Here is a 17,121-nt window from a genome sequence, read left to right as displayed (position 1 = left end):
GACTGGGCCAACACCAAAATGGCCCGAAACCTTGAGGATCATGATTCTGCTCTAATGCAGATGAAAGTGCGGCGCGGCGGCCCGTGTACAAGGCCCAACCAAGCTAAATCCTTGCGGGACTGTGATGAAACATGCGCCTTAAATACTCACAAGAATCTTGATAGATACAACCTTTCAATATGGGGTCATCATCTTGCTTCGCCTTTATATACCCACGACTCGTATGGAACGCCAATCGTTAGTTGCAGAGCGGGTCAGCGTCGTACGAATGCGGATCAAGGACAACTCTATCTTTGTCAAAAGCCCGCGGGCTTTTGACAGCAACCACTTCTTTATGCAGCTAGCGGGGATAGGGTGGACATGGAGAATGTTTGCTTGATCCCTGTTACCTCGATGCAACACAATGCGAAGGAGATGCAGCTTTCGCATCCTTCACCCAAATTTCATGACAAGGGCTGGTCCTAGAACGCGCCATTAAGTCCGAAGTCCTGCCTTTCTTTCGTAGTGATGGGTGAATCCCAAGGGGGGCATGCCAATCGACATTGCAGGGATTCTATAGAGCAGCCAAGAAAAGATGTCATATATCGCTGTTGTCTCGTCTCTTGGCCAGCTTGTTATCTCCATCCACTATACATGCTGTGACCGTAAACAGACATGGCCCTTTGCAATAGCGTATGAATGAGGCTCCAGTGAGTGGTGCCTCTTGCTGCACTAAGTCTACAACGAGTCGTGGCCACAGAGCTGACTGAGAGACGTATTACTGCCTTGATAATCCTGCGCTTTGACTCGACTACCAACGAGCTGGGCTGAGGTAACACAACACAAGCGAATGACTCTGCCGAGATACCCCACCTGGACAAGGGTCTCAAAGGGTTCCCTCAAGAACCAATTGGGACCCTTCTTGAACAACAGGGTCCTGTGGATCGGCTAAAATAGACTGCCAGTCTTGGGAAACCGCGTTAGCCACGGTGACCTTTGCGGCCTGCTTCAATCATCTTCATTGCAGAGAATGGTTAAGGGCGAAGTAAGCCATAGGTGCAGCCAGTCCAGTGGGGAGAGAGCCAGCATTAACACATACTATAATGTGCTGAGCAAGGAAAAGTGAAGGGCAATTCCAGAAATGGCAAAAGTTTGCGACTTTGCTGGTGTCTATCAATAGATACAGCCCGATATCTACCAGCGTCAGGTTGCAGTGAAAGAGTGTGATATCTGCGTTTGTTTTCTCATATCGATGGGCACATGAGTACTTGTCATGCTTCCGTACAGCATGTGAGGATTGACCAGTCATCGCAAGACATACTGAGCATGACTTACTTGATACCTAGTCCAACCTATTATAGTACTCTTCCAAGCTGTTAGGAGGGATAGCTGGTCGCTATTCCTAGTCGCTGTTGACAAGTGCCTCTGCTGCAAGGCTTCGTGGTTTGATGACACAGTCAAAGTGCTCAGGGTGACTTGCAGCAATACCATTGTCAGTCGTGTGTCAATCACATTATCAAATACTTATGTGCATGTTTCCAGTTTGGCAAGGGTACAAAGGTATCGGGGGGCAGTGGGGATAGTTCAAGACAGGGGGAGTCAACATACCAGGTTCCTCCATTGGTAAATCGGACTCGGGGCTCAATGGGCTTCCCGTCTGAAGACATCTTCTTGCAAAACCGAAGTACGGACAACATCGTTGCTACCATGATCCAGACACTATTGTCGGCCAGAAACCGACCGACACAGACCCTAGTGGTGATTAGTTCGCTCTAGATTTCAAAGCCGTGGCACGCGTCTCGGTTGGGGTTGGTCTGTCACGTACCGGCGCCCAAATCCAAAATTTCCAACAGGAAACGGTTCCCCAGCTTCATATCTGTCGGGATTGAAATCGTGGGGGTCTTTGTAGACCCGCTCATCATGAGCCATCGCATAAGCGTTGGCATAGACCACAGTCCTGGTACTTATCAGATACCCTCCCCACCTTGTAACATCACTATGATGACAGTATCGTAAGAGAGTATCTTACCCTGTAAATCATCAGTCAACTTGCACAAGAAGTAAAGAGACGTTTGCCATGGATGTACCTTTGGGAATGAGCATGCCCTTGTAGATATCATCGTGGAGCGACTTGTGTGGGATCCCTGCCGCGCATTAGTAGCCATTACACGGTGTCTTCGTTGCCAGCCATGAACAACTCACCTAGAGGAGCCAGCGGCGACCAGCTTTGTGAAGATGCCTGTTAGTTTATATTTCGTGTGAGTGGTTGATTAAATGGCGCGCACCGATAAATCTCCTGGACAATATGTTCGATATAAGCCAAAGCGGGCCGATCCGAGAAGTCGGGAAGTCTATCGGATCCAACCACCGCATCAAGCTCTTGCTGTGCTTTCTCCTGTATTTCTGGGTGAAGAACCATGTTGAGAATAAAGATTACGCAGGTAGCCCATGTCTGAAGGCCACGTTCTTAGCTTCCAAAAATCAACTGTCATGTAGATTCACTCACAGTATCTGCCCCCGCAATAAAAACTGCTCCTGCCGCACCTTTGATATCATCAAGGGACCATTGTTGTTCCTGGCCACGGGACTCCTTGTCTTTGTACTCACGTAGAAGGTGATGTGCTAGAGAAGTGTCTGTATAATGATCATATCTGTGCTGCAGAAGGAAGTCAGTTACATGGCAAGACGTGGCATGGTTCTTGAGCTGTCTTCCCAAACCACCCACTACCCTTCAACTCACATTTTCAGCTTGTGCAGCAGCGAATGGGACGTCGTGGAGCTTTTTAATAGCCCAGCGCCATTGTCGGGCGAACCGCAGGGACCAGTCGCGGACAATGCAGTCGGGGAGGTAGCGAACTAGACTGGCACATTAGCATAGTCTTCTAAAGGTTTCGGGTCCATCATGTGGATATCTTGTACCGAATGGAACTAGATCAACAATACTATTGGCAGGAACTCCACCATTGCCAGTGGCATACATGGCATCGTTGGCGATTTGGATGTAGGGATCATCATCCTCGAGGACTTGGGTGCCATAGCTCACTTGCAGAACGATGGCAACCGCAAGCCTGCGTAACGACGTTTCCCAAGTTTCAGGCCTCTTGAGTATATTCTGAATCGTTCGTCGGGCTTCTGTTATCTGCAGAGTGTGCCATTGGCGGACATTCGTATTGCTGAACGAAGTCTGGAGGAACTTTCTGTGCATTTGCCAACTTTCACCAAAAGGAAGAAAAGTCAGGGTCTTTCCCCATCCCATGCTATCGAAGGCTCTGATGAGCAAGGTATTCGGACCAAGTTTCGTTCTAGATAGACTAGAAGCAGGGGTTGGCTTACACTTCCAGTAGCGTGAATCTGGGTCGGTCACAAAAATTGGCGCCTTTCTTGTCCAAGATGTCCCTGGCTACATCTGCGCTATTGAGCACGACTGTGGAACGACCTAGGGACCGGACATGTATGATATCTGAATCTGTTGAAGGTAATGTCAGGGGCGAAATATTCATCTGCATGTACTGAGGTCAAACTGACTGTATTCTTTCGACCATTTCGCGTATACTGCTGCAGCATTCTCCTTGGGTATAACACGGGAATGGCCAAGAAGAAACTCAGAAGGCGGACCAGGTGGAAGTGGTAGCGTAGGTCGAGAGCGCCAATGGGCCCATGCAAGAAGCAAACCAGTAGCAACGGCAAGCGTCAGCCCAGTGAAGGCTTGAGATTGGTAGTGCTCTATCATGACTCGAGCTTGGCCAAAGTGAGATCGAGTTTGAGTCACTTTAAGTGAATGGAAGAGATAAGAATTGCTTGAGAGAGTTGAAGTGATAATTGGAGCGAATAAGCCAGGGAAGGAAGCAAATGTCCAGCTAAAGAATCAGGCAATGATCTCAAGTTGCTTCACTGAATCACGCACGACATGGCCACAGGTATTCCTAACAGGGACAGAGCAACCAACTATCTATGAGCCATCCGCATTCAATAACCTCCATCCATCGTTCCTTCCTTGAATCTCTCCGGTTCCACCCATCCTTGACCCATGTGGTAGCTGAAGGTTAGCACCTTAAGGCGGGTAACTAAGGACTTAGTAAGTAGGCGAACCAAGGATGGCCGGGGAATTGTTGCAAGTCTCTCAATTTACCGATTTATTTGTAACAGCAAAGTACTTGTCCAGTACTCAGAGTGAGCAGGGAATGGTTTGGAAGGTGTGACATCCTCTAAAAGCAAACGCTGTTGCTGGCTTTCTGATGTATCATTATCGAGACCAACAGAAAATGCAACAGTCGAACGGGCATTGAGAGAGAGAATAAGAAGCTTCTGGTTACCGGGAATATGTAAACTGATCTTCTTTCCGGACCCACCTTCCCATGTGCATCCTTTGACCCTGGTTGCGTGAGAGATAAGGAATTACTAGAGTTGTAACTAGTCTTCACATTTACACATCAGGACAGTCTCTAAACGACTTGGCTGTCGTGTTAATACAGAAAAGGTTTTAGCCGATAATATGACGCATTTTGTGGATAAGTCATTTAGCCTAAGGAATATCAGCTTGATCCTCCAATACCAGCTCATATGATGCAAATGTTTGCCTTGTTGTCTCGGTTGTTGTCACATTTTGTCTGCGACCAAGCGATGCCCACGATGCGATTGGCTACATTTGTTCCCTCAACAAATCTCGGTTCCGTTCCTTCGGGCCCAGATCCTGGTTGCTTTACCTCTCGCTACGCGAAAGTCAAAGCATCCGCCGTAAGCTGCAACCCCTGGGAAACAGAGCGCACCGTCTCGTTTAGTAAACAAAGGGAGCGAGAAGGGTCCGCTAATAAGCTAGGTAGCACTCGACTTGCTTCTAAGCTAAGGATTTAGTTGCCGCAGCTGTACAAGGTCGTTGTCGAACTGATTCATGTGCTGATTTAGCTACGGATCGGCGGCTCAGAAATAGAGATTGGGCGAGACAATGTGGCTCAATACCGACGCTAAAGTCAGGAGCCGGCACTTGTCTTGTCATAACTGTCCTTGGTCTGGTCTGTTGCATATGCACCTAGAATAAGGCCTAGGTTCAATAGTGCCTTTGGGCATTGCAGGAGGGAGTGCGGAGGTAAACAAGGGTACATTACAGCTCATGACGCTCCACGAGTTGCGGAATTGTCTTTGCTGATGATAGGTGGTCTGAATACGGTCCCGGGAATATGATTGGAAGAAACAGTTCCTTCTCAATTTGAAACATTTCCCATCCTCGCTGCTCCATCTACGGGCAGGTAAACAATGGCTTTAATAGCGACAAGGAGGGCAGGACAAAACAACCCCACACCAAACTTGATGACTTTCACCTTCCACTTGCACATGCCCCTCAGCTCTCTAACCTTCCTCGGGCAGGCGGGATCCATCTTTTCCACATGACTCGGGTCGTCTCAATAACAGCGGCTCAAGTTGACAACTTCTTTCTTCACCGCAAGCTGAACGTGTCAATACATATTGTGAACGAACCATCTTTAAAGTTTGCGGCTTCACCGGCGAATCCTTGTGCGCAAACGCTGAGAAAAGCAAATAAACGGACTTGTTTCAATCATTGCTTTTGCGCTCGGCCTCTCTCTGACGCCACCTACAGACACGCGGGCCATCGGCTTTCGGCTGTCAATACTCACCCCTGACGTGACAATTCAACTACGGGGTACGGATACTACTACATCCTCAACTACACACAGACATCATCATATTGCGAAAGCAACACCAGCCTCGATTCAGCCGCAGTAACCCGTTCAGCAAATCTCTTCCAACCCACCTCTAAGATGGCTTCTCACGCTAGCACTCCACACATCACCATTCTGGGCTCCCTCAACATGGATCTCGTTTCCTATGTCCCACATCATCCCCTTCCTGGTGAAACCCTCACCTCAAACCATTTCAACACTTCGCCAGGCGGTAAGGGCGCTAATCAAGCTGTTGCTTGTGGCAAGCTCTCTCGAGACTCAGACCTGTCCAATCCTTCGGCCGTCGTCTCTATGGTGGGTGCTGTTGGCGCCGATCCTTATGGCACCCTCCTGCTTGATAGCCTGCGCTCCTTTGGCGTTGCTGTCGATTCTGTAGCCATCCGCCAAGACCAGAAGTCTGGCCTAGCTATCATCATTGTGGATGAGCCCTCTGGCCAGAACCGCATTATCTTGTCTCCTGAAGCCAATCATTCTCTTCAGCCTGCTGAGTTTGAGACCCTTCCTGGCCCCCGTCCTGACCTTCTGATCATGCAGCTCGAAATTCCTTTCGATACTGTCATGCAGGCTCTGAAAGCTGCCAAAAAGGATGGTGTTCCTGTCCTTCTCAATCCAGCACCGGCTCAGCCCTTGCCTATGGATGCCTACGATGGGCTGGCCCATCTCGTTGTTAATGAGACCGAGGCCGCCATTCTTGCAGATTGTGCTGAGTCTGAGCTTGATGACCTTCAAGGCTTGGACCGCATTGGCCGTGTCTTCATTGATCGCGGAGTCCACAATGTCATCATCACCCTCGGAGGCCGTGGTGTCTATTTCGTCAATAAACAAGGCCAGAGTGCATTGCTTCCGGCAACTAAGACGAACGTAGTGGACACCACGGCCGCGGGTGATACCTTTGTTGGTTCTTACGCCCTGGCCGTTGTAGCCGCCAAAGATGGCCAATTTAATATCGAAGCAGCTGTCGCGGCAGCCAATCGAGCTGCTGCCTTGACCGTTGCGCGAAAGGGTGCGCAGATCTCTATCCCCTGGAAAGACGAACTTTAGACAAGGTAGCAATACCGCTTTCTTCGTAGACAATCCAACAAAAAGCATTCGAATCTCAATACGTGTACGGTTTCTCCATTTTGTCTACTACCTGGGTCAGTCTAAAACCAGGACGCCCATCCCCATTTGCTTGCATCCTTTTTGCCTCTGCTGCGCGCTGGCGATGCTCCTCGGGGCTCCTCCACTTCCCGCTCCCTTGTCGTTATTGACAAACCCGCCATCAAAGGTAATAAGCCCCTGAGGGTGTCGGCGCCGAGTGACCCCCTCTTCCACAACGTGCTGCTGTCAGATTTGCCAGAAAGGGCTCTTCGGCCTTGAGTAGCAGGAGTATCAGTTCCATCTCGGCTGTGCTCTTCTTTCGGTCGTGTATGGGCCGAATTGCTCACCCCCGCGCCCCTAAAGGTTCCCGGCCCTGGCAGACCTTCACGACTCTGCCTAGACAAGTAGCTTGATGCATAGCTGCCACATCTGGATGACCCTTGTCTCAATCTCTGACGAGGTTGAGAGTGCTTTCCTCTATCATCGAGATCGACTTCAGTGCAGTCTCGTTGAAGGCTTGCCTTTCTGGGAGGAATCCGAGGCGTAGGGCTATGATTCCAAGTGGGCTTTCCATGTGTTCTATAGCCTGTCTTTTCTGAATGCTTCTGCTGCCAACAGTATGTTTGCTCTGAATACTTGGGGTCGTATTTTGCTGCAGCAATTTGTGCCATTACCTTCCTGGCGCTCATGGTCCCCCAGTGTCTCTCTACCAGTGGCAACAGTGGGTTGGATCTTGAAACCGGAGGAGGAGACCAAAGCGACCTGGCATTGTGGAGTTTCACGGAGGCTGTGGCTACCGTCTCAATCTTGCTGTGCATGCTGAACATGTCGTCCTCCGCAAATCCCGTATCTTGACACATGGGAAACGCCGAATTTCGATATGACAGCCGGACAGTCATGTAGCTCACGGTAGAATCACCCAACTCTTCCTTAAGCGCTTCTATCAGGTTGTCCGATTCTAACCGTGGACACTTCTGTTTACATCGCCGCATACCCTTTGAGACACGGACCTGCACTTGAGCTAGAAGAAAGATGCTAGATCCGGGGTCCAAGCGGTGACTATTCCCGTGAATCAGCGTGCGCCTTGGCCAGTATGGCAATCTCGGTCGTCTGTGTACTTACATGGGAAAGGGCTGTTCCTGGAGAATACGGACAACCGAAGATTCTTCCGTTGGCAGAATTTGGACGTCCAAATCGTTGAGACCACCATCATCGCCAATACCCCCAGCTATGTATGCCGTCAGTGGTGTTTGTTCAAGAAAGGGCCCTTTATGCGTACTCTCTTGGTCACATTGCGTGAAGCCAGCAAGATCCGTGAACAGATCTGGCCGCTCCTAACAGGCCCCTGGTTGGCTTTTCATTGAACTCTCCGGCCAAAGTCTGACAGAGAGTTCGATAGCCACCCAAAATCTATGGCAACCTTCTTCGATAGTCGTGGCTTCGGGTGTGATGGTAATCTGTGGTGTTGGCCAACGTTCTAGCCTTGGCCTGGGCAGTGTGTTGAAGGACTCCGTCAGTGCCATAGGTGGACTTCTTCTGAATAGTGGCGACTCCTCTTCTCGGCTTGCTGCATGAGGCGCCAGCGGTAACTGTGCATTAGACATAAAAGCCCTGTCATATATATTGGTCAGAGGTGGGCGGACCTTGACTGGTCGCCGTAGATCATACACCCCAGGCAATTCACTCGATATCGGGGCGGAGAACGGGTGGCCTTGTCCCAGTAGGCCCCCGGGCTCTGGGCACGTCTGTCTCGTCTTCCTGACTGATAGCTGGGGCGAGGGCGTGACCCCCAAGCGTAGGGGTGGACTATCCTCATTCTGCACCTAGCATTTGGCTTCGCGCAGGGTTGGGCTTCCTTGTTCTGGGTCATCATGTGGCCATCTCAAGTTTTCTTTATCTGCGTCTGCTTGTCCTGAGTTGATCTTGCGTCTCTTGGCGACTGTAAGAGACCCATCCCCCTGAATTGACCGCCTGTGTTTAGAGCTACTTTGGTTAGAATGATTTGCTGTATGCCGCTTATTCATGTTCCCGTCAGCTTTCACAATTCTCAAAGGGCTCGGCTTTTCGCAGGCAAAGCTAGGATCCGAGGCGCAAATGCCCCAGTAGGGAGGATCTTGGTAACTTTGGTTCGACATCGAGATGTATACTGTAGTGGCGGATGAGACTGGGCCCTCCTTTAATGTGTATCTCTGGTTCTTTTAAGTAATGAAATTGAATCGGTGAGCTTTTAATTTGGGTCTTGCGAGTCTCATATAGTTTATGGTCAACGATGGTGGCTGTTCCGTTTTGGTCAGGGAACTTATACGGTGCGGTAAGTAATGTGAGATTGCAAGAATGTTGAGAACGATCAAAGTTTTGAGATGCAACAGTAGCATGCTTTATGCATACAATGAGGAGGAAGACGATGTTGTTGTTGTGATGAACATTCTTGGTTGAGATTCAACTACTGGAGACGAACGAAGCGTAAAGCAACCTAAGGTAGGTACCTAGTAGTTTGAGAGGGTTCTTAGGGGTATCAGAGTTGCTCTTGCTATTCGAGCGAACAGAGTAAAACGGAAGATCATGCTATGCTAAGGTAAGACAATACCTAGGTGAAGAGTTGCTGCCTTGTTGTCGAGAGCAATGCCTTTGAGCAGCAGCTACCTAAGGCACAACTGCAAGGCCACATCCAGAGAAGTCGAAAACACCAGAGACTTAAGCATATAGGAGTCCTAAGGTAAATTGAAGTTCATGTAGCTTGCCCAAGTGTTCGCCGCAGATTGTCCTTCACCGAGTCGATATCGGTGTCCTCCATCGCAAGAAACTTGATCTACGTAGAATTAGTAGAGCTCTTTCGCTAGCCATGATAGGGGCAGAAGACTTACCAGGTCATCGGAATTCTTGGTCTCTCCATAGAGGACAGGCTCCGACAAGCTTGCAGAGACGTTCTTCTTGACTCTATCCTCCCAGACTCCATCCCAATTCCATTCTCCAGGTCGTCTTGGCGTAGCCGCAGATGACCCCGATTTCACGCTCTCTGGCCTATGCTCGCTCTGCTCTTGTTCCTTCTGCTCTTCCTCCGCAGTTGTATCTTCCACCAGCTTCCCCGTTGCTTTGCGGTGCGTTCTCCATGCGTGCCAAGCTCCTGGGTTCCCTGCCGCCGCCAGGGGTACAGAGTCGAGAACTTCTTCTGTATCAAAGGCGCTGCGGATGTAGTGTAGAACTTCATAAGCCGAGACACTCTTTTTTCCAGTGCGCATATACGAAGGTGTTCCTGATGATGGGTTTGCTGATGTTGTGGAGTTACTGGTCGAAACAGGACTCGTCACTGGCGCTTGTTTCGCTTCCACCATACTCCGTCGTCCTCGTCCGAACCAGTCCGGGAATCCATGTCGTAAGCTGAAGCCTCCTGGCGGTAATCGCTCTTGATCTGAGGCACTCACTGTGCCGCTTTCTTGAATGTCGGTTGTGTACATGTATGTTGTCAAGGGTGTGATGAGAGGATGGAACATGTCTGTTGAGAAGACGACGAGAGGTGGGAGTTGAGGATACGAGTCGGGAAACGATATTTGAAATCTTAGTATAGCAGGGCAATAGGGGCCTATGAGAATCACAAGATCAGCATCATATGTCAAGGCCTGGAGTCGAGGAAGCATGCGAGTGTTGGTTACCTTTGCGAACGAAGAGAACACCAGACCAGAGCGTGGCATCGCCTGGGGTTAGACTAACAAATATACCATCAGGGCATGCTTGCTTGAGTCCAGCGCTAGTTTATATGTTAACACAGTACTTTATGGTGTGTCTTAGTAGAGAACAAACAATTCTGAGAGGAGCTGCTGTTTGCGCAGCGAGGGCAATGCGCTCATATTATTGAAGGGCGGCATTGGTGTTACAGGTGCAATCCGGTATCGAGATGCTGTGTATCGTGGAGTTGTATTATATCGGGAATCTAGGCGTAGGAAATGAATTGGCTTTGGAGATCGTGTCGCATTTGTTTGTCGTTATTAGATCTCCAAGCTTGAGAGCTTTCGGATGCTATCTGGCAGGCGGTGAAGGCTTACAGCTAACAATTTGGTGGTGTGTATTCATGCGCTCCAAGCCATATACCTACCAAATGCAGAATAAATATTGATCTCATTTACAATGAAGAACCCTAATTTCTATTATTCTTCTTTTACTTACTTACAGGAACTATAGGAAATATAGGCACGCTGTAACACGTATCATGACAGCTTTAGATCCAAGGTCATGATGCTACTTCCACTACCCTACAGTTGCGCAGATTCTGCCATGGGCTAACCGCGGGGTCATCTCATGCTGGTGGGGTAAGTTGTGATATCACGATGCCGAGTGAAAACGAATGAGAAGCATTTGTCTATTCAAATACTTTTCTGAGTACTTTCCTATAGACTCATAATCGTAAATCGTAGCAGCACCTTCATCTCAATAAGATGCAAGCCATGGTCTATTCCCAAGCAAGTACTCCGTCATGAAACTTTTAAATCCTATCCTCAACCATGCATGCATGCATGTCCTCTTCTCATGATGGTATCTCGCAAATGCCAATAAAAGAAACAAAGACCAGATCTAGTGCCCGAGACGCTGCTCGATCTTGGCCTTCTCCTGTGCCCGGATCGTGGCCATATCGTCTCTTGTAGCGTTGTACGAAGCCGTGACTTGGTTGAAAGGGTTGTCGGGGTGCTTCTCAAACTCCTTTCGGATTCTAGTCTTCCTCTGATCCAGACGCAAGCCGACACCGCTGCCGTCCTTCTTCATCTCTTCGAGTCGTCGCTCTTCGTACTTGGCTAATGCGGCGGGGAATCGGCGTTCGGGATGTCGGTCGACCTTTTCGTCCTTTCCGCCTGTCAGAGCCAGAGCGTCGAGAGCGTTGTCGATACCAGATGCGCTGATGGCAGAGGGCTTATCGTCACCGTCGAGCTGCGCAAGATCAAGACCGCGCGACTTCTTGACTGGAGCCTTGGACTTCTTGGGGGCCTTTCCGGGGGTGTTGGCGTCGTCTTCGGCCTCAAGAGCAGCTTTCTCGGCCCTCTTCTTCTCAGCCTCAGCAGCCTTGGCAGCTTGAGCCTCCCTAAATGCGATGTCAGTGACCCATAGCTGCGCCCTCAAGCGACACCAGGACTCACTTCTTGGAGGTGTTCTTGGCACCCTTGTTCCACTTCTCCTCCTCGGCAGCTTCTTGACGGGCGTCGTTTGCGGCCTGCTTCTGGGCGGCAGCCTCGGCCTTGCGAGCGTTGCCCGCTACCTTCTTGCTGTTGTCACCCTTCTTGCCAGCCATTGCGAAAGCTCGGAAAGTGGGTGATGCGTTTGAGTGGTGGGGACGATGTCTACGTGGTACGAGTAGCAAATCGAATCGGAGAATAGTACTAGATAGGCGTGCGAAACGGAACGGGATGCTCGGCTGTTGTTGTTGCTAGGGAGAGCTGAAGAAATGTGGCTCTCCTGGGGTTTGTCTGGGGTTGAGTTGGGAAAAGTTGCGATGTCGTAACGTCGGAGACAGAGTCGGAGGATGGTGCCCAACTAATGACGGATGCCTGGGTCCTGAGTTTCTGGTGTACTGTGTGGATATATGCTTTTGGGGCCTGCTTCTACTGTGCTCTATCTAGCAATCACTTATACGGGATAGCTTGAGTCTGCTTGGCCATAATAATAACATGCCTAAAAATCATAGTAGGCATATTGACTGCTTCGAATAATACCTTACTAACAAATCGAGTGTCTATCCTCTATGATCGAGTACGTGGTATGGCAGCCATAACTTCTCAATCTCAACTCTCAAGGTTGATATCAGTCTTGGCCATTTGCAGTAAGTATCGGCGAACCTGATCATGAGCAAGATAACAACACACGCACACGCACTGCCATCCAATTCATGATACCACGGTATCACCATTAAACCTGGGAAATATTGAGTAGCATCACATCAGCATTAGTCCACTACTCGTCACGCTCGCTTAAAATGCTCCGTGACGCTTTTGTCAAATCATGACGTGAACTGTCATGCGCGAATCAGAGCCTGTAAGTTGTGAGACTTGAGAGGTACTTGGACAGACTCGACAACAAAGGCCTTTGCCCTTTTGCCTTACACTGCAGTAGTATCATGCCCCTGCCTCACAGTACAGTACAATACCAGCGACTTGCATCAATAGTCGAACCAGGCTGCTCACATGCTGACCCTTCAGCCTCAAAAATACATGGGCGCCTTGCATGGGTTAGTTAGCTCATGGTTGCACAGAGCTTCGGGTTACACAAGCAGGGGTTCTTAATGACTTGTTGGTGTCGATTAGTGTTAGCTCGACGAGACTACAAGTGTGAGATCAAGACCGAGAGTGAGGAAATAAGGCTATTGAGCAGGCCGTAGCTTGCGATTGACTTTGAAGATCCCGTCACCCCAGCATCATCACCTCGCACCACTCACCGTTTGCCTTGTATCGCGCTTATCATCTATACCAATCAACTGCTAATGTTTCAGCAACGACTATTACAACGAGGCGTATCACAATCAAGCCACACGCTCTTTGTTAGAGGCAACATGTGGTTGTCAAGTTAGACTATCCATGACCTTACGGACTTATACGGTACTTGGCTGGCTGTAATCGGCCCGCGACAACACCAACAAGAGATCTCCATGATCAATATACAAATCGGGTACAACTTTGCCTCCCTCTTGCATTCCCCGAACCGCGGTATCGGGACGCTCGAACGGTCACATCACCCAAAGGGTAGTTGTACTCTCACAACAGGCAACCAACTCGGATCCTCGTCTATGAGATGGGAGCTGAATCCATACCAATATTGACAATCAAGAGTTGGGGGCTGGCAAGAACTTGCACCTGTGCTTACCGCACATGACAACGAATCCTTTCCCCGGAATTATCGGGTGTAGAAACATGCGAGACGGCATGAACATCAACTCACCACTATCACTTGCGGTCAGCATATAACGCTACTACTGTGATTTCCATTCCTAAGATATGTATCTAGGCAGCCTGCTTACGCTCAACCGAGCCATGCAGACCCTTGAAGCTTCGCCTTGCAAAGAAACACATCCCGGGAATAATGTGACTCAGTAGGTAGCACATTGCCAGCAATGTTTCCAGATAACACGTCCGGATGGTGTACCCAAGCGAACGTGCCTTGTTAGTTCAGTGTCCGTAGGAATATCAACATTTGTTCCCTTTACATTCCCGTTTCAACCCTGCTATTCTGCAACCTCGCAGTCGAAATCGCGAGACAAGAACCATCCTCACCGATAAGTGAGACTTTGAGATACGTCAGATTAGAAGGCACGGGGCTCGAATATCCCTTGGCCCGGTTTCTCGTTTTGGTTGGATGCATACCGAGAAGTGAGATCCGTTGGAGGAAGATCCTTTAAGGGCTGAAAATAGCAAACGATCCTTGTAAATACGTATCCTTCCACTGCGAAGTCGTATCCAAATCCTCGTATAACATGGAATAAGGTGGCTTTTATTTCCGTGCTCGGGTTTCGGTGCCGTTTCCTGAGAGGACGAGTTACGAGTTGATCAGGTCTTGGCCTATGTGAGACCCAAGAGGTTGAACATAGGGTGTTTTAAGCTTGATTATGTGAGGGACCATGTTTCAGCATATCAGAGAAATGAAACATTTTATTCCCGTCCAATTTCATTAAGCACTGACTGGCCTGTATCAGTGATCTGTCACCAAGGAACCATATAGGAGAGGGTGGTTGAATACTACTATACCTGCCAATCACAACAACAAGCATACAAGTCTCAGGGTCATGAACGGAACAGGCCGGTCTTACTGAACCAAGGATTCCCAGGAGAACCATGTTGGCAACAGCAGAATAAAACGGGAAGCGAACTTTGAGGGCGCTCATATGAGTTCTGACAAAGCCACCAAATTTCCATGTATGTACTGTATGTATATAGTTGCAGATGGAGATATGTACGGATACATACATGCATACAACACACTTACAGTACATCCCGTGAAGCCCGGGCTGCCTGCTGCTCACTCACTTTGTCAAGGATGTAAGTAGGCTGCGAGACTGTGCCGTGTCTGAGCCCTAGGATTAATGGGCTTCACGACCAGGATGTCACGTATTCTGACGACTCTTTCTTTGCACGCGAGACTGCATGATTGAAGCGAGAAGTGACGAATCACTCAGCCATGCAAGCAGGTGAACCGAGGAGAGGAGGAGGATGAGAACTCGTTTTCGTCTCGGGACTGTAACAATGCAATACTGTCACCGCCGCCCGCAGCATGAGAAGCGTGAGCATCGCAACACTGAGGATATGTCCCCCCCTGGCTCCCTAAGCGAACACACTCATGCACGCCCGTGGACTATGAGAAGAGAGCCCCTGCTGTGCAACGTCGGCTCTCAGTCATGGTGTTGTTGATTTATGCGGGGAGCCGGTGAGATCCAAGCGCTGTTGGTGAAAGATTTTGGGCTGTTGGTCTGGCAGCAAAGAATGTTAGGTGGTACAGTGACTAGAGTGAGTGGCCTGCTAGGGCAGGGTAAGGTAAGGCAAGGCATCTGAGTCAAAGCCAAGGCAGTAGAAAATGGCATGGGGTGCTCAGGAATGGATCGACAGCAAGGGACCTGGAACAAGACCAAAGCAAGACAGACAGGGCAGAGACGAGCAGGGGATCGGACTTGGGGAGTAGCAGTAGGGTAAGGGTAATAAAGCAGGCCTCGTTTGTGGTGAGAGTGGAAGTGTATCCGTAATGTCATGTAATGTAATGTAATGTAATATGGATGCTGTGAGTGAGTGAGTTGTTCTGGTGAGCGAGGTCTAGGCTGGTCTAAGTCGGTGAGGTTATTTACGTTCACCGAGTTCAACATCATCCGACAAAACAACCTGGATTTTTACACCGTACGAACGGCAAAAGATTTTATTAACATATTTTTATTAGTGCCTGTATTTGCTTTTGTATTATGCGGCTGGTGAACAAGGCTGCATGCGGGAGATTATGTTTGGGCTGGACTTTTCCTAGGCCGTTCCCAAGAAATGTCCAAAGAAGCAAAAAGAAAAAAAAGGAGGATGACCCAGTGATCTGGATCAGCCCTTGTCCGTTTTCTGGTGTAGTAACTAACATAGACCACCAGATCAACAGTGAGATGAGATTCAATGTTGGAATGGCCAATCTCTGAACATCGCTGAGCGCTAGGCACTGTAAATCTCTAACCCCCAAATAGCTAATAAAACATGCAAAACTCAAAGTTGAGTGTATGTAACCCCCTCATATCGTATCGCGACAAAGTCAATGCGGCCTCATCTCAGAGCGAACGGACGTCATCAACGCAACGGTGCCAAGCGATCACCATGACGGATAACGAGGAAGCGGGGCCGGGTGTAGGGGCTCTTTTTTATCTTTCAGGCTCTAATAGTCAAACTTACAGTGAGTGCCCGAGTTGGGTTCCATTGTTGGGTTATTTCTTGTTATAGGTAGAGCCTAGTTAGAGGAGAGGGGAGGATGTATGTAGACGAAACTCTACTGGGTAATAATCTTGTTGATTGTTGCTTAAGCTTTTGTCTAGTCATGACTAAACCGGCCAGAAATTTGCTTTACCCGCGTGCGTGCGTAGAGGAGGGAGAGGTTCCACAATCTCGACTCAGCTTGTAACTTGTCTGTGAGTTATTGGTGATAATTCCTCATAAAACAAGGAGTGATAGTGGAGAGGACAGCAACAACAGCAACCGGAGACAAGAGTAATTATGACCAGTCTCTGTATCATCATCCCATGATAGTGTGATATTTCCCCCTCATCAGCAGCATCGTCATCATCATCAATTTGTCATGTCGTGTCGCGTTATGTTGTGGTGTCGCGGTTAGAGTTGCTCGAGTTTGTCGACTACCGCAACCGCTACCACTACAAGAGTTAACGTAGGATCTGTAACTTCTACTTGCGGTCGAAAGGGATGGATGGTCCAGATCCAATTCGTCCGGATCGTCAAAGGACGCTTCCCCGTTCATGGAGATGGATATGCAAATCACGGGACCCAGAGCCACCGTCACCCTCCCGTCTCTCTCTCTGTTCTGCTGTAGTCAGATCCTTACACAGCGGATCATACCCAGTAACAAAAAGCAATTGTCAGTCACAGGCAAGTCAAAGAGCCCAAAAGAAAAGAGACAGACACAAAAAAATTTGAAATTACTGGCTCTTTCTCCAGCCTCACTAAAATCACCCCCTCCCGTCCCGTCGTGACCTTGTCTACCTGAGGTATCCCCCCTCCACCCTCACTTCCATCCTCTCGCTGTCCTTTTTTTTTTTCGCCCACCCGCACGTTCGAGTTCGCAAACCCACGCTAAATTCATACCCTGGCCCCCTTTTCGAAACCTTCGAGAATTTCTATCAAGAACCGGGGCGAACAGCGGTCAGGCC

At 49.2% G+C, this 17,121-nt stretch overlaps 5 protein-coding genes across 5 annotated transcripts; 1 reads left to right on the top strand and 4 right to left on the bottom strand.

Annotated features, from left to right (window-relative positions):
• Nucleotides 1-2,004: 2,004 nt before the first annotated feature.
• On the bottom strand, nt 2,005-3,709 carry FTJAE_7397 (cytochrome p450; the record flags this gene model as incomplete). The annotated part of the gene is made up of 9 exons (XM_037354109.1): nt 2,005-2,009; nt 2,067-2,123; nt 2,182-2,204; nt 2,265-2,431; nt 2,486-2,635; nt 2,720-2,835; nt 2,899-3,248; nt 3,313-3,445; nt 3,490-3,709. The coding sequence occupies 9 exons, from the start codon at nt 3,707-3,709 to the stop codon at nt 2,005-2,007; spliced, it is 1,221 nt and encodes a 406-aa protein (XP_037205519.1).
• A 2,044-nt stretch (nt 3,710-5,753) lies between these two features.
• Nucleotides 5,754-6,716, top strand: FTJAE_7396 (ribokinase; the record flags this gene model as incomplete). Its single annotated transcript, XM_037354108.1, has 1 exon — nt 5,754-6,716. One exon carries the CDS (start codon nt 5,754-5,756, stop codon nt 6,714-6,716), a length of 963 nt encoding a protein of 320 aa, XP_037205518.1.
• Nucleotides 6,717-6,817: 101 nt separating this feature from the next.
• On the bottom strand, nt 6,818-8,278 carry FTJAE_7395 (uncharacterized protein; the record flags this gene model as incomplete). The annotated part of the gene is made up of 4 exons (XM_037354107.1): nt 6,818-7,814; nt 7,878-7,983; nt 8,035-8,089; nt 8,141-8,278. 4 exons carry the CDS (start codon nt 8,276-8,278, stop codon nt 6,818-6,820), a joined length of 1,296 nt encoding a protein of 431 aa, XP_037205517.1.
• Nucleotides 8,279-9,483: 1,205 nt separating this feature from the next.
• FTJAE_7394 (ubiquitin-conjugating enzyme) lies at nt 9,484-10,246 on the bottom strand (the record flags this gene model as incomplete). The annotated part of the gene is made up of 2 exons (XM_037354106.1): nt 9,484-9,564; nt 9,620-10,246. The coding sequence occupies 2 exons, from the start codon at nt 10,244-10,246 to the stop codon at nt 9,484-9,486; spliced, it is 708 nt and encodes a 235-aa protein (XP_037205516.1).
• A 1,075-nt stretch (nt 10,247-11,321) lies between these two features.
• Nucleotides 11,322-12,030, bottom strand: FTJAE_7393 (DUF1014 domain protein; the record flags this gene model as incomplete). Its single annotated transcript, XM_037354105.1, has 2 exons — nt 11,322-11,823; nt 11,879-12,030. The coding sequence occupies 2 exons, from the start codon at nt 12,028-12,030 to the stop codon at nt 11,322-11,324; spliced, it is 654 nt and encodes a 217-aa protein (XP_037205515.1).
• Nucleotides 12,031-17,121: the final 5,091 nt, after the last annotated feature.

The sequence above is a fragment of the Fusarium tjaetaba genome (assembly GCF_013396195.1).
Source record: "Fusarium tjaetaba strain NRRL 66243 chromosome Unknown NRRL66243_c0000150, whole genome shotgun sequence".
NCBI classification, from domain to species: domain Eukaryota; kingdom Fungi; phylum Ascomycota; class Sordariomycetes; order Hypocreales; family Nectriaceae; genus Fusarium; species Fusarium tjaetaba.
This window is presented reverse-complemented; position numbering and strand designations above follow the sequence as displayed.